General features: G+C 43.8%; 2 protein-coding genes and 1 long non-coding RNA gene across 3 annotated transcripts in view; all 3 read left to right on the forward strand.

Annotated features, from left to right (window-relative positions):
• LOC138986112 (uncharacterized) overlaps positions 1-2,368 on the forward strand; it is a 35,269-nt gene extending 32,901 nt beyond the window's left edge. Inside the window, exons 2-3 of the long non-coding RNA XR_011463008.1 lie at positions 1,447-1,526; positions 2,202-2,368. This is a non-coding gene — a long non-coding RNA (uncharacterized lncRNA). The remainder of the gene's footprint in view (positions 1-1,446; positions 1,527-2,201) is intronic.
• Positions 2,369-5,149: 2,781 nt separating this feature from the next.
• The window catches only part of DHCR24 (24-dehydrocholesterol reductase), a 36,197-nt gene continuing 25,802 nt past the window's right edge, over positions 5,150-15,544 (forward strand). The window contains exons 1-2 of the mRNA XM_005905652.3: positions 5,150-5,508; positions 9,926-10,081. Of these exons, the coding sequence (XP_005905714.1) occupies positions 5,278-5,508; positions 9,926-10,081 (387 nt within the window). The 5' untranslated portion in view covers positions 5,150-5,277. The remainder of the gene's footprint in view (positions 5,509-9,925; positions 10,082-15,544) is intronic.
• Positions 12,217-12,906, forward strand: KANTR (KANTR integral membrane protein). The gene is given in 3 exon segments (XM_070368702.1): positions 12,217-12,363; positions 12,365-12,409; positions 12,814-12,906. Coding segments are annotated over 3 exon segments (285 nt in total).

Raw genomic sequence — 15,544 nt, forward strand, 5'->3', positions numbered from 1 at the left:
TACAGTATTGTTTTGAAAGTTATATTAAGATGATGGATGTCATGCCTGACCTGATTCAACAGTGCTCAATTCCTCTCCTTTTTCTCTTCTGTTCTGCCAGAAACATTTTCTCTCCTTTTTAAGTGTTCTGTGTAATTGGACCACTCATGAGGTTCACTCATGGATTCAGTCCTGGTCAGGGAGCTAAGAGTCTGCAAGCTGTGTGGCACAGCCAAAAAAGAGAAAACTTAGATGCAACGAAACCTGGAAATACTGTTGTTTATACAGGTTGCTTGTTAAAATAAAATTCTGAGTATATTACTCTGAAATTTTTAATAGTTTTTCTGGCTCCCAAGTGAAGTGCAGAGTCAGTACCATGGTCTGGCTCCTGCCTGCCTCCTCCACTCTTCTTTCCTTAAGCTCCAGCCACACAGGATTTCTTCCTATGTGTCCTCCCAGGCCCAAGGCCTTCCTTCCAAGAGGCTATATCCTCCATCTTGACCAGTCTCACCCCAAATTGTTGCCTGCGTTGTATCTGTTCACTTTTCAGGTTTGTCAGGGAAACTGTCCCCTTCTCCCCCAGACAAGATCTTGTTAAAATGAAGATTCTGATTCTGTCAGTCCAGGGTGGAGTCTAAGGTTCTGCATTTCTACCAATCTCCCAGGTGATTCCAATGTGGTCAGTCCAACAACCACATTTTGAGTAGGAGGCTTTGGACCTCATGAAGTCCCTTGTTCCTTGAATGTGCAACTTGTGTACTGTGTTCAAAAACATGGATGATAACGAAATTCACTGGAACTTTGCCTGTCATGACAAAATAAAGATCCTTCAACAGAGGATTGATTAAATAAGTTAAGCCACACACACACACCTGTACACATACACACACACATACTTTGGAATATAAGGAAACCATTTTAAATGTCTATAGCTTATGGTTAATTTTTTATAAAGCAAATTATAAAGCTCTCATTGAATTGACCTTCAGGGAATTATGTATGTATGTATATGTATATGGGGCCAGAGTTATATCTAGGAAGATGTTTATGAATATGGGAACTTTAGTTGTCTTTTGATGATAAGCCATTTGAGGGAAGTACAAGATTCAACCCACTGGGAATCAGATAGTTCTATAGTATATATTTAATGAAAGAAATCCACATATAAGTAGACTCACACAGTTCAAACCCATGTTGTTCAAGGGTCATCTGTATATACACACATACATATAAAATACAACTCTTCATGTGCTTTCATAGAACCCTATAATTCCTTACCATAGTACTTAACACACTGTTTCACAATTGCCTATTCATCTGTCCAGGTCCTTCACAATGATCTGTCAGGGCAATGGCTGTATCTAGTTCGCTACAGTATCCCCAGTACATTGCACAATTACTGCATGTCAACAATTACTGAATATATGGTTAATATCCATCTAAGAATGATCCCCCTTTTTCCCCCAGGATGTTGCTGTATCTGATGGATCTCCTGGAACCGTGATCACTCTGGCCATTATCTGGGAAGCTAACCCAGGAAAGACAGAGTAAGCAGAACAGGAAGAATAATGTCTTTCAAGCTGTCATTGAGCCAATGACTTAACCAACTCTGGGTCAATCTACACTAGGACTTTTGGCTATATGAGAAAATAAACACCCTTGTTGTTGCTGGTGTTTGAGTTAGAAAGCATGACCAGTGAGAAACTGAGTAAATCAAAGAATGAATGACTCTGACCACTAGCATAAGAAAGCCAGCTCCCCTAGAATGGAGTTAAAGTCTTGTCCTGGAGACTTCAAAAACTGCTTACTGTTCTTAAGACACTCAAGGTGATAAAACAAGCAAAGTCTTGATAATCTAGATGTGAGATTACAGTTTTCTTATTTCTTATTATAGTTTTCTAGATAAACTGGACTTTTAGGCAAAAACTGCACTTTGCAAGGAAAAACAATCTCACTAGGGCTTCATTTAAAACCAAAGATAATATTCTTAGAGACATTTCAGAGTCAATACATATTTAATCCAATCTCCTAAATGTTAGCACATGTAAGCATAACTTGGAGACTTTTTTTAAAAGCTGACTCTTGGGCCTCACCTAGGGAGATTTTGATTCAGTGGGGTGTGGTGGGATTCAGGAATCTGCATTTTAGAGTAATCTGATGTGGATTGTCTCAGAACACATTTCAAGAAACTCTATTCTAAAGCTTCCACTTTGTATATCTAGATCCTAACCATAAGAAATGATGTTTCACATAATAATCAAGGGAGCAGATTCAAGTGATGGAAAGATCCACAAGATGGGAGCCATATCTGGACTTCTCTATTCACTAGACTAAGACACTGATCAGGCAAGTCTCTTAAGATCTCTATGTCTAAATGTCCCCATTTATTAAAAACTCAGATGAACAGTTCTCTGCATTGCCAGTCCTCAGACTGGTTATAAAGACCAGAATGATCTCAGTAGCTGTTCTGTAAAAATATAATAAAATGCTCTTTGTTAGAACTCTGGTGTTTACTGACCTCCTTAATAAGTAAAATTATTTGTGTTGTTTAGGGTCTATTCATTCACATTTTGAAAAGAGTGTTACATGGCCAAACTGTAAAAGGGATTTTGCTTAATTCCCGGTTAACCTGAGTACTTGTTAACCAGAACATCCTATTCCTAAGCATTATAACTAGGTTTCCATGAAAATAATACACATTTATTAACAACAATTTGTGAGTAGACTCCTTATCAAAGAGAGCTTCCTTGATTTGGGCAAAAATTAATGGGCCCAACAACTCACAGAACTGGAGAAATCGTAAATCTGATAAAGGATAATATCTAAAGTACATAGAGAACTCCTAAAACTCAACAACAACAACAAAAAACCCATTCAAAATAGGCAAAGGATTTCATAGACATTTCTCTAAAGAAGACATAGGAATAGCCAAAAAGCACATGAAAAAAACATTTAACATCATTAATCAATAGGGAAATGCAAATCAAAATCACAGTGAGATACTACCTCACAAACATTAGGATGACTACTGTCAAAAAAAAAAAAAATAGAAAGCAACAAATATTGGGACAGCAACAGTGGAGCAATACGGCAGCTGAAAAATTAAACACACAATTACCATACGATCCAGCAATTCCACTTCTGGATACATGCCAGAAGAATTAAAAGCAAGGTTTCAGAAAGATATTTGCACATCCATGTTTATAGCAAAATTATTCACAAGAGTTAAAACATAGAAGCAACCCAAGTGTCCATGAATGGATAAACAGATAAGCAAACTGTGGTACCTTAAAAAATGGAATATTATTCAGTCTTAAAAAGGAAAATAATCAAAGTCAAAATTAATAACGAGGTATTTTGCATTCTCTTTTTTGTACTGTCTTTGAAATCCAGTTCGTGTTTTACACTGAAAATGTCTCAGTCTGGACCAGCCGCATACCAGTAGCTGGTAGCTCTTGTGTTAAGACTGTACAGGTCTAGATGATTCATTTTTGAAACCCAGTGCAAACACCCTCTCACTATTTGATTTTGATCTTTGAATGTTCAAGCCTCTATCTACATTCTTCACTCATTCATTGGTCAGCAAACACTGGGATGTCCACTGTGCACCAAGTATTATGCTAGAAAGTGGAAATACAGTCTGTGACGGTGAGAGACACCCAGAGATGGCTATGAAATAATATAAAAGAATTGTAACATAGAATATTGTTGTTACTGAGTCTCTTAAGTCAGAATACAACTCTTTTGCAACCCCATGAACTGTAGCTCACCAGGCTCCTCTGTTCACAGGATTTCCCAAGTAAGAATACTGGAGTGGATTGCCATTTCCTCCTCCAGGAGAATCTTCCCCACCCAGGGATCAAATCCATGTCTCCTGCATTGGCAGGTGTTCTTTACCACTGAACCAACCAGGGAAGCCCCATGACACAGAATAGACGCACTCTATTTTATGGGCACCTGAAAGGGGAAGGACATGTAGTTTTAGAGGTGGCCCTGAGCTGACTTCAAGGACCTGTAATGTTAGCTACGAATAGAATGGCAAAGGGCATGCCAGAGGTGTCAGCTTGATCAAAGGCCTGAAATGAGGGATGGGGGTCCCCGGCAACAGCTAAAGAGTGCCTGTTAGGGCAAAGGTGAAAAAGGGAAGTGGGGAGGTAAGCAGAGCCAGTGAAAGGCCTAGTGAGTCATGCTAGGCTTCTGAAATTAAAAAAAAAAAAACAAACTACACTTCCTAAAATTTCAGAAATAATTGTCTCTCTGCAGGATCCTGTGGAATGCAAATGATACTGGATTTAAGCTTTTGCTGGTAACAGTCGTGCTCCTCTGGATTAGCTCCTCCAAGAGGGCAGGGCCATCTGCTATGCTCACCACCCTGCCCCAGTGTCTGCAACACTGCCTGGTAGAGAGGGCGCTAGAAGTTTACAGAGCCGGTTCCTTCTTTTAGTCCTTTCCTCAAGTCTTCCCCTTCCGCTCAGTCCAGCGGGAAAGGGGGAAGGGCGCCAGCCCTAGCCTGCGCTTCGAAAGTCCTCCAGAGGCAGGCCTCATCCTTCTAGGATGTTTCCTCGTCCATAAAATGGGTTCACAACTACCCGCCGCGCCGAACTGTTGCGTAACTCGAATTAGAGAAAGCGCCTGGAAAAATGAAAAGGTGCGCTTCTTGGCCTTGAGGGTAGACTGACTTGACCCGTGGACTTCAAGGCCAGTTTTCCACCCTCCCTGGCCCAGATGGGCATCCTCGGCCAAAGTGCAGGGTGATCGATCCCAGAGCCTGGGACGCCCAGAACCGACACCCTGGGAGGTAACCCTACGCATGACTGCTTAACGCGGCTCTCGAAGAGGCGCCACCTAAGGAGGAGGGGTGGAGGTTGCAACCGCTCCCCTCGGTGTTGGGGCTACTCCTCAGTTTCCAGGGCCTGGACATCCGAATCCCGCAGCCCGCTCCCCAAAGACCCCCGCAGACCAGAACGCAGCAGACCCCTCCAGCACGCTGGTCCCCGACCACCCCCTCCCAGCGTGTCCGAGAGGAGAAGAGGGTGGAGCGGACAGGCTCCCGCAGCCAATAAAATCAGCGGGTTCCTGGTCCGATCCCCGGCGCGGCTCGCCATTGGTCGCCACCAGGGTCTCGGCCCACCGAACCTTTGCGACCCGAGCCAATCGCTAGACGGCGAGGGGTCCTTAGGCTCGAGGGGAGCCGGAGGCGGGCGGCTGCGAGTGCAAGCAGGCGAGGAGCCGGTGGCGGTGACAAGCGGCGCGAGCCCGCAAACCGCCTCCCGCGTGCGGCGTGCCACCGGCTCCACCATGGAGCCCGCTGTGTCGCTGGCCGTGTGCGCGCTGCTCTTCCTGCTCTGGGTTCGGGTGAAGGGGCTGGAGTTCGTTCTCATCCACCAGCGCTGGGTGTTTGTGTGCCTCTTCCTCCTACCTCTCTCGCTCATCTTCGACATCTACTACTACGTGCGCGCCTGGGTGGTGTTCAAGCTCAGCAGCGCACCGCGGCTGCACGAACAGCGCGTGCGGGACATCCAGAAACAGGTGAGCGGCGCCGGGTGGGGCGGGAGCCAGGCGCGAAGTGGTGCGCGGCGCGGAGCAAGGGCTTCCTTGAAGAGGTGGCATTTGAGCGAGATTTGAACTCAACAGAAATGTGATGGGGGCGGGGGTGCTTCCTGAGAAGGAACGGAGTAAGCAAAGGCGTTGAATAGAACATTGCTCCGACATTTATGGAGTGCCTACTGTGTGCAGAGTGCGGGCGGGTTATCTGGCGAGATGTAAAGAATCGTACTTAGGTAGCTCTCACCAGGCCCAGATGGTTTCAGAGGAGGAGCCGGGCTTCAAGGAAGTGCACTTGGCGCTGGTGACTGGGAAGTAGCGGGAATGATCCGGGGAACGTGTGAGCATATAAGGGGAGGGGCTGAAGGTCCGAAAGTCAGTTTGAAGCTAGGTTGCGGGCGGGGGCTTCAGTTTGGAGTTTACTCTGTAGCAAGGAGCTTTTCACGCGCTTAGATTAGAGGACTAAAGTGACTAAAGAAGGTAGCACCACACCAGGGTGGGGAGCCTCGCAGACCCTGCGCCAGGCGCTCACTCAAGAAGGCAGTGTCCTTCCCTATGTCAGCGCTCACAGAACCCGTACGCCTGCTGCAGCTCACAGCCGAGCCTTTTCCTTCTGTGCCATCGCCAGAATGGACATCAGGCATGAACATCAGGCCTGGGCAGTTTCTTGGCGCCCTCTGCCCCTCCGTATGTTCCTTTCTTACTGGCCTCGGGTTGCACAGAGCTTCTGTTTCCTGCAGCCACCCTCACCACAGGTGTTGCAGCCTCCATGTTCTGTTTGCTGCTGGCTGAGTGCTGCCGATAAGAGCGTGAAGACGAATGCGGAGAGCCACCGATGGGAGGGATAGACCTTGGACCCCGTGGGAGCAGGCAGCATCTGGAAGCCCTTTACTCAGGCTGCCATGGATTGTGCTAGTCACAGTCACAGCTCCAGAGCCCTCCCGACTTTCAGTCCTGTTTCCTAGTTCTTTCTATGTGCTCAGATTCTCAATTTCCCTGCTTATCTTCCCTATCAGAGTGTGAGCTCCATGAAGGCAGACTGCTGACTCCTCTCTGTCCAATGAGTCCTGGCCCAAAGCAGCGCAGTGAGCACTTCTGAACCTAAGCTAAACCAAAGGGCTTCCTCAGTGGCTCAGTGGTAGAAAATCTTCCTGCAATGCAGAATCCCTGGGTCAGGAAGGTCCCCTGGAGAAGGAAATGGCAACCCACTCCAGTATTTTTTTCCTAGGGAATCCCATGGACAGAGGAGCCTGGCAGGCTACAACAGTCAGTCCCTGGAGTCACAGAGTTGGACACGACTGAGCGACTAAACAGCAACATTAGGGACAGGAAGACAAGGGGTCTTGCCAGACCAACCCACTGCTGTGGTCCTACCCTGTGCCACACTCTGTGCCACTGATGTTCATTATTTTTCATCCTCACCGCATTGCTGATAGGTCTTTGTGGGGGTTTTTTGCATTTATTACTTTTTTGGTGGCACTTCTTCCTGGACTATAAGTTTTTGTTTCTTCAGTTTCTTCTGGGGTATCCTCTTCTTTCATGCAACATCCTCTTCTGGTTGAAGAACGATCTGCTCTTTATCAGTAAGGATCATCCCAGTATGGCAGAGAGAGTTCATGTACAGGTTGATCCGACCAAGAGCTCTGTAAGTCCTGAGCTGCGTCTTGAGGCTCAATGACCAGAAAAGCTACATCTAAGCCCTTAAATTCACCATTACTCTCTGCACTTTTGAGCATGTGCAGTAAGGATTCAGCACTCTTTTTTGGGCCACCAATCCTGCATCCAGCCCCACTGTTTGGCCTGGGCCCACCTACAAGCTTCACCATTGTAACGGCAGAATAGCACACATTGCTTCTGTAGAGTGACATCCTTGGTGGCTTTTCGGATATGTATACTCTTAATGGCCTGGGCAGTTTCACGGGTGTTCTTAAAGTGAACACGAAGGTTCAAACCTCTTGAGTTGCATAATTTTGTGGAGTTTTCTGAGTCAAGTAAATAGTAAACCATTTTCAGAGGTCACCTCTGGCCACTTACCAGAAAAGGACCACCCTGGGAGATCTTGCACCTGTTCTACAGATGTGCCTAAGATGGTATAGCTAGTAAATGGGTCTGGAAGCCAGGTCAGCGCAATCTCTGAACCTGAACTCTGACGTTGCTTCTTTCCCAATCCTTTCCATTCTACCCTGGAGGTCTGGTTCTGTTGCCTCACTCCTGGAAAGTGGTGATAGCTACCTGACCAGTTGCCCCTTTCCTGGGCCCTGCCCACCTTTCTCTGGCTTGCCCTGCCCTAAGGGCATGGTGCCACAGGATTACCTCCCTGCCCAAAATCTTGGTTGGCTCCCATCAGAATCCATCCCAACCAGTGTTTCCAGCTTGATGAACTCCACATTCACCTCATGTTCCAGTCCCGTCCTCCACCCCCAGTTCCCATCCCTGGCTGCATGCAGCTCTCCCAATGCATCCTGCCCACCTCCAGGTTTGTATTAAGTCCTGGGACTGCAGAGTTGGGCAGGGGCAAAGTCTGCTTGGTCACACACCCTACTCATAGGAATCCCTTCCTCAGTTACACCCCTCTGTGCAAAACCTCTGCTTCACATGGGACTCTGGCCTCTCTGATCGCAGAACAGTTCTTCCCCATGTTGAGCTTCCCCATGTTGCCTGATGAGTTTCAGTGCAGCCTATTCTAGGACTCTCGATTGCAAGTGACAGAAACTCAGCTCCAACTGGCTTGAGCAAAAGGGGACTTTATTGACCCAGGTCTTGAAAAGTCCTGAAGTAGGACTTGCCGGGGAATCCAATGGTTAAGACTCTGCCCTTACTCTGAGTTTTTAATGCAGGAGGCACGAGTTCGACCCCTGGTCTGGGAACTAAGATTCCCACCTGCCACAGGGTCTGGCCAAAAAAAGAGAGAAAAGTCCAGGAAAAAAAGCGGCTCAGACCTCACTGGATCCAGCATCAGTCTCTGTCTTTCCACCCAGCTGTCATTCTTGGCTCTTTTTTGTTCTGAGTTGACTTCATTCTCAGGGAGGCTGTCTCCCTGCAGGGGCCCCAGCAGTGTCTGGCTTATATCCAGCCAGCCTAGCAACTCCTGTAAAGTGAGAGGCCGTCTTCTGGAATTGGTCTTCATTGGCTTAACTTGGATCATAGGCCTGTCCCTGAACTGGTCACTGTGGCCAGGGGAATGGAGTCAGACCTCAGTCACATGCCCATCTCTGGGGGCAATCAGCATCACCCGGACCAAAGAAAGATGGGACTGTTAGAAGCAGATGAAGAGGACATGGATGGTCGCAGGTCACAGCAACAGATGTCCACCTCCCTGCCATTCTCCATCAGCAAGAAGGGTTTGCTTCCTCCCATGTTCCTCCTGAGCCGTTTGTTCTGTGTGTTTTGTGCTCGGGTCACTTATAGCAGAGCTTTAGCAAAAGTTCTTCCTTCCATGTCTGATGGTGAATCTGGCCTCCTTTGCTGGTTTCCTCCTGCTCAGAGTGATACATGAGTTAATATGCACAGATGCTTAGAACAGGGCTTGGCACATAATCAGCTTCAGTAAGTGTTAGCTGTTACTCTGTTGCCAATTAATATAAGCCCGTTTATCCTTCCAGGCCTGAAGTTGGGTAGTCCTGAGTTTGTGATGGACAGGGAGGCCTGGCGTGCTGCAATTCATGGGGTCGCAAAGAGTCGGATACGACTGAGCGACTGATCTGATCTGATCTGATGGTGAATCTGGGCTTTGCCCTTCAGCAGTTGCATAATGTTGGGCAAGTTATTTTGCCTCTCATTTTCTTCATCTGCAAAAGGAAGCGGATCATCCCAAACACCTGGGTTGTTGTGAGAATTAAACGAAACAAGACACAACAGGTGCCTGGCGCAGGGGGCGCAGCTAGTAGATACTGGGTTGAACAAAAAATTTGCTGGGTTTATGTGAAAGCCTGAACGAACTTTGCAGCCAACCCAATAGTTACCATTTGTGTGCTGCTGCTGCTGCTAAGTAGCTTCAGTTGTGTCCGACTCTGTGCGACCCCATAGACGGCAGCCCACTAGGCTCCTCTGTCCCTGTGTGGTTGTTATTATTTCCAATATAACACCTGCCCTGAACTTTGCAGTTAGAATAAATGTTTTCAAAGCACTTTGATCCTGCTTTCCAGCTCTTTCTTCATTTTGCTTTGTGGTGTGGCAACACTTTGACTTATCTGTCGGCCTCACTAGCCAAGGAGAGTCCAGAGGGTAAGGCCAGTGGGCCTTTCATCATCCCACTCCCCCAGGTGTCTGGAAGGATTCAGGCCTCTGTAAATGGTTGCTGACAAGTGAAGGCACTGTTCCCCGCCCCTTCTCCTGAAGGCAGGGCTATAAGCTGCCAGAGGATCCCTGCAGGTGCCAGCTCAGCCTCTGCTCGTGTCTGCAGGTACGGGAATGGAAGGAGCAGGGCAGCAAGACCTTCATGTGCACGGGGCGGCCTGGCTGGCTCACTGTTTCACTGCGGGTTGGGAAGTACAAGAAGACACACAAAAACATAATGATCAACCTGATGGACATTCTGGAGGTGGACACCAAGAAACAGGTGAGAGAAGTGGCATGGTTCTCTGGCTCTGGGAGTGGGTGGGGCACTGCCCCTGGTGCAAATGACTCACAGGAGATAATTTTAACCAAAGGCATCCCAGAGTGAACAGGACCAAGGCCCTCGGTCATCATAGAAGGCTCTGCCCACCATTGTCATCCTGCAGAGCCTCACAGCTTTGGAAGAGATTGGTCACAGCTTTGGAAGAGATTGGTCATAGCCTCATCTCACAGGCGGGCAGACTGAGAGCTCAGGGCGATTCTTTGTTTATCTGCCACTCCACAGAAGACAGGGATGGGGAAATCATGGGCAAGAATGAACCTGTTTACCTCTTCCCAGTAAGGAAGTGTGCTGGTGAAAATGGGACTGTGGAGGTAGCTCAGAGGATAGGCCTCATTCCAAGCTTTCTGGGGACCCACTTGTTAATAGCCCTAAATGTGTGCATCCTCTTTGGTCTATCTAGTATTTCTACTACTTGAAACCGGGCTCTCAGAAAAGGGAAATAAAGACAACAGAGAAAGAGAGGGATATTATATTACAACTTTATTTTTAATCAAAGACAATATGATATCCAATAGTAGGGAGTTGTTATATATGGTATATCCACATGATAGCATTTTGTTGTGACGCCTTATCCAAGTTACTTAATTTCCCTGTGCCTTTTCCTCCCCCTTAACAGCTTTATTGGCATATACTTGACATATAATAAACTGTACATAGAGTTTTTATACATAGAACATGTACCATGTACCCTCTCTTCTTTTGTATGGCTTCTTTCACTCAGCATAATTATTCTGAGATTCATCCATGTATTAGAAGTACACTGCTTTATTGCTGTGTGGTATTCCAATCACAGCTTGTTTATCCTTTCACTTATTGATGGACATTTGGGTTGTTTCCAGTTTGGGTCTATTACAAGTAAAAGGGTGAGGAACATTTGGATATAGTCCAAACTGTTGTGTGGACATTTGCCCTTTTTTGAGGTAAATACCCGGCAGTGGAGCCCCTGGGTCATATGGTAGGTGTATGTTTAACTTTCGAAGAAACTGCCAAATTATTTTCTAAAGTAGTTGTAACATGTACATCTCCACAAGTGTTCTAGTTGCTCCATATCATTGTAAACTTGGTATAGTTAATTTTAGCCATTCAATTGTTGTAGGTATCTCAGTGTGATTTTTAACTGTTAATGACTAATGAATGATGTTGGGCATCTCTTCATGTACATATTTGCTGTTTTTATGCCTGTGGTGAAGTACTTGTTCAAGTCTTTTGCTAAAAATTTTTAATTGGGTTGTTTGTTTTCTCGCTGTGTATTCTAGAAACAAGACCTTCATCAGATATGCGGTTTGCATATATTTTCCCCTGGTGTTTTTGGCTTGTCTTTTGAAAACCAGAAGTTGTTTTAATTTTGACGAAGTCCAGTTTAGTAATTTCTTTTATAGATTGTGCTTTTAATGTTTTATTTAAAAAATCTTGCCCTACTCCATGTCTTAAAGGTTTTCTCTTCTGTTTTCTTCCAGAAGTATTATACTTTTAGGGTTTACGCTTAGAACTATGATTCATTTTGAGTTTGCATTTGATATGAGATATGGGTCCAGAATTTTTTTTTGCATGTGGATTTCCAATTGTTCCAGCTTCTTTTGTTGAAAAGACAATCCTTTCTCCTCTAAATTGCATTTGCACCTTTGCTGAAATCACTTGTCCGTATTTTCAGGTCTTTTTCTGGACTCTGCTGTTCTGTTGATCTGTTTGCCTGTCTGTATGCCAAGAACACATTGTCTCGAATACTATAGCTTTATATTAGTAAGTCCAAAATAATGAGTTGGGAATTTTTCCTTCCTTTTCACTTTTCCGGAGGAGTTTGTATAGAATTGGTTTTGTTTATTTAAAAGTCAGTGGAATTAACCAGGAAGCCCTCTGAACCTGGAGTTCTCTTTGCAAGCAAGTTTTTAACTACAAATTAAGTTTTTTAAAAATAAATATAGGGCTCTTCAATTTATTTGTTTCTTCTTGGTGAGCTTTGGCAGTTTGTGTCTCTGAAGGCATTTGTCCATTTCATTGAGTTGTATAGTTGATTGACGTAAGGTTATTCGTAATATCCCCTTACTGCCTTGTGGACACGTACAGAATCTGTGGTGATGTCGTGTCTTTCATTTCTGATACTGATCATTTGTGTCTGCTCCCTTTTCTTCCTTAGCAATCTGACTAGAAGTTAATCAATTTTACTGATCTTCTCAAAGAACCAGCTTTTGGTTTCATTGATTTCTCTCTCTCTCTTTTTTTTGGTTTTCTATTTCATTGACTTCCACTTTGATCTTTGCTAATTTCTTATGCTGACTTTGGGTTTAATTTTACTCTTCTTTGTCTAGTTTTTTAAGGTAACAGCTGAGGTCATTGACTTAGACATTTCTTTATTTCTATTATGGATGTTTAGTGCTATAAATTTCCCCCTAAGCACTGTTTTAGAGCTGTCCCCAAATCGGATATCTTACCTTTTCATTTTCATTCAATTCAAATTACTTTCTAGTTTCGTTTTTGATATCTGCTTTGACCCAGAGGTTTTTTAGAAGCATGTTATTTAGTCTCTAAATACTTAGGAATTTTCCAGAGATCTTACTATTACTGATTTCTAATTTAATACAGTTGTCAGAAAACATACTTTATATGATTAAAATGCTTTTTGGCTTACTGAGACTTACTGTATGGGCTAGAATACAGTCTACTTGATAAATGTTCCTTGTACCTTTTTTTTGTTTTTGAACCTTTTTTTTTTCATTTTTGAATGTATATTCTGTTTGGGGATGATGTGTACTATAAGTCTCAATTAGGTCAAGTTGGTTGATAGTGTTGTCCAAGTTTTCTATATCCTTATGAAATTTTCTCTCTACTTATTCTATCAGTTATTGAAAGGGCGATATTGCAATCTCTGTGATTATAGATTTGTTTTTATCTCTTGCACTTCTTACAGCTTTGCTTATATAATTTGAAGCTCTGTTATTAGGTATACAAATGCTTGGGATTTTTATTTCCTCTTGATTAATTGATCCCTTTATCATTGTGAATTACCTTTTTTAAAAAATTTCTTTTATCAAAGACCAGTTGTTTACAGTGTCGTGTTAATTTCTGCTGTACAGCAAAGTGACCCAACTATATGTATATATTCTTTTTCATATTCTTTTTCATTGTGATTTATTACGGGATACTGAATATAGTTCCCTATGCTATACAGTAGGACCTTGTTGTTTATCCTTTCTAAATATAATAGTTTGCATCTACTAATTCCAAACTCTCAATCCATCCATCTGCCCTGCCACTCGGTTTGGCAACCACAAGTCTGTCCTCTCTGTCTGTGAGTGTTTTTGTTTCATAGATAAGTATATATGTGTCATTTTTAAATTTAAAGTATAATTGATTTCCAATGTGTTAATTTCTGCTGTACAACAAAATGATTCAGTTGTGTGTGTCTCTGTGAAAGTGAAGTCACTTAGTCGTGTCCGATTCTTTGCGACCCCATGGACTGTAGCCTACCAGGCTCCTCCGTCCACGGAATTTTCCAGGCAAGAGTACTGGAGTGGGTTGCCATTTCCTTTTCCAGGGGATCTTCCTGACCCAGGGATCGAACCCAGGTCTCCCGCATTATAGGCAGACACTTTACCATCTGAGCCACCAGGGAAGTCAAGCTGTGTGTCTCTATATAAATATATATATATTCTTTTTCATATTCCTTTCCATTATGGTTTATCACAGGATATTGAATGTAGTCCCCTGTGCTGTACCATAGGACCTTATTTATCTGTTCTGTGTATAATAGTTTGCATATGCTAATCCCAAGCTCCCAATCCTTCCCTCCCCTGTCGCAACCACAAGTCTGTTCTCTGTGTCTGTGGGTCTGTTTTCTGTTTCATAGATATGTTTATTTGTGTCATAATTTAGATTCCACATATAAGTGATATCATATGGTATTTTTCTGACTCCCTTCACTTAATATGATAATCTCTATGTCCATCTATTGGAGAAGGAAATGGCAACCCACTCCAGTGTTCTTGCCTAGAGAATCCCAGGGACGGGGGAGCCTCGTGGGTTGCTGTCTATGGGGTCGCACAGAGTCGGACACGACTGAAGTGACTTAGCAGAGCAGCAGCAGCGTGTCCATCTATATTGCTACAAATGGAATTATTTCACTCTTTTTTATGGCTGAGTAGTATTCCATGGCAATGGCACCCCACTCCAGTACCCTTGCCTGGAAAATCCCATGGATGGAGGAGCCTGGTGGGCTTCAGTCCATGGGGTCGCTAAGAGTCAGACACGACTGAGCAACTTCACTTTCACTTTTCACTTTCATGCGTTGGAGAAGGAAATGGCAACCCACTCCAGTGTTCTTGCTTGGAGAGTCCCAGGGACGGGGGAGCCTGGTGGGCTGCCATCTATGGGGTCGCACAGAGTCAGACACGACTGAAGCGACTTAGCAGCAGCAGCAGCAGTATTCCATGGTATGTATATACCACATCTTCTTTATCCTTTCACCTGTCAATGGACATTTAAATTGTTTCTGTGTTTTGACTATTGTAAACAGTGCTGCTGTAAACATATGGCCGTGTTTTATTCCTAGGTCATATTCTTTGTTCAGAAATCTACTTTGTCTAAGTGGCAGCATGGTGTATTTTTTTTCCATCATTTTCCTTTTAATCTATTTGTATCTTTATATTTAAAGAGTTTCTTGTAGATAGCACATAATTAAGTCTTGCTTTTTATCTAACATGAGAATTTCTGCCTTTTAATTCAGATTTAAGGCTACTTACATTTAATGTTATTATTGATAAGAGTTAGTTTAAATTTGTTGCCTTGCCCTTTGTTTTCTGTTTGTGTCATTTGTTCTGTGTTCTCTTTTTCTGTCTGTTTTTTTGGATGAGTGAATCGTTTTTATGATTGTTTTAGCTCTTGTTGACTTAAAGCTGTAACTCTTTGCTTTGTTATTTTAGCAGTTGTGTTAGGATTTATGGCGTATACTTTCCTTGTCACTATCTACTTCAAGTGATGGTATCCCATTTGATGTGTACTGTAATAACCTTAATTTGCTTCCATTTCTCTCCTCCCTCCTTTGTGCTATTATTGTCATCCTTTTATGTGTGTTATAAGCCCCACACTACATTATTATTGTTACTAGTAGTTATCTTTTAAAGAAATTTAAATAAGAAAAATCTTATATAGTTACCTGTATAGTTACCATTTCTTCATTTTGAAGATTTATGTTTCCATCTTTTTCATTTTCCTTCGGCCTGAAGAACCTCCTTTGACACTTAAAAAAAAAAATCTTTAGTTACTTAATTTCTGGCTGCACTGAGTCTTCATTGCTTTGTATGGGGTTTTTCTAGTTGCGGCGAGCGGGGGTTACTCTCCATGGCAATGTGTGGGTTTCTCATTGTGGTGGCTTCTCTTACTGTGACACATGGGCTCTAGAGCACAGGC

This window comes from Bos mutus, chromosome 3, assembly GCF_027580195.1.
Source record: "Bos mutus isolate GX-2022 chromosome 3, NWIPB_WYAK_1.1, whole genome shotgun sequence".
NCBI lineage: Eukaryota > Metazoa > Chordata > Mammalia > Artiodactyla > Bovidae > Bos > Bos mutus.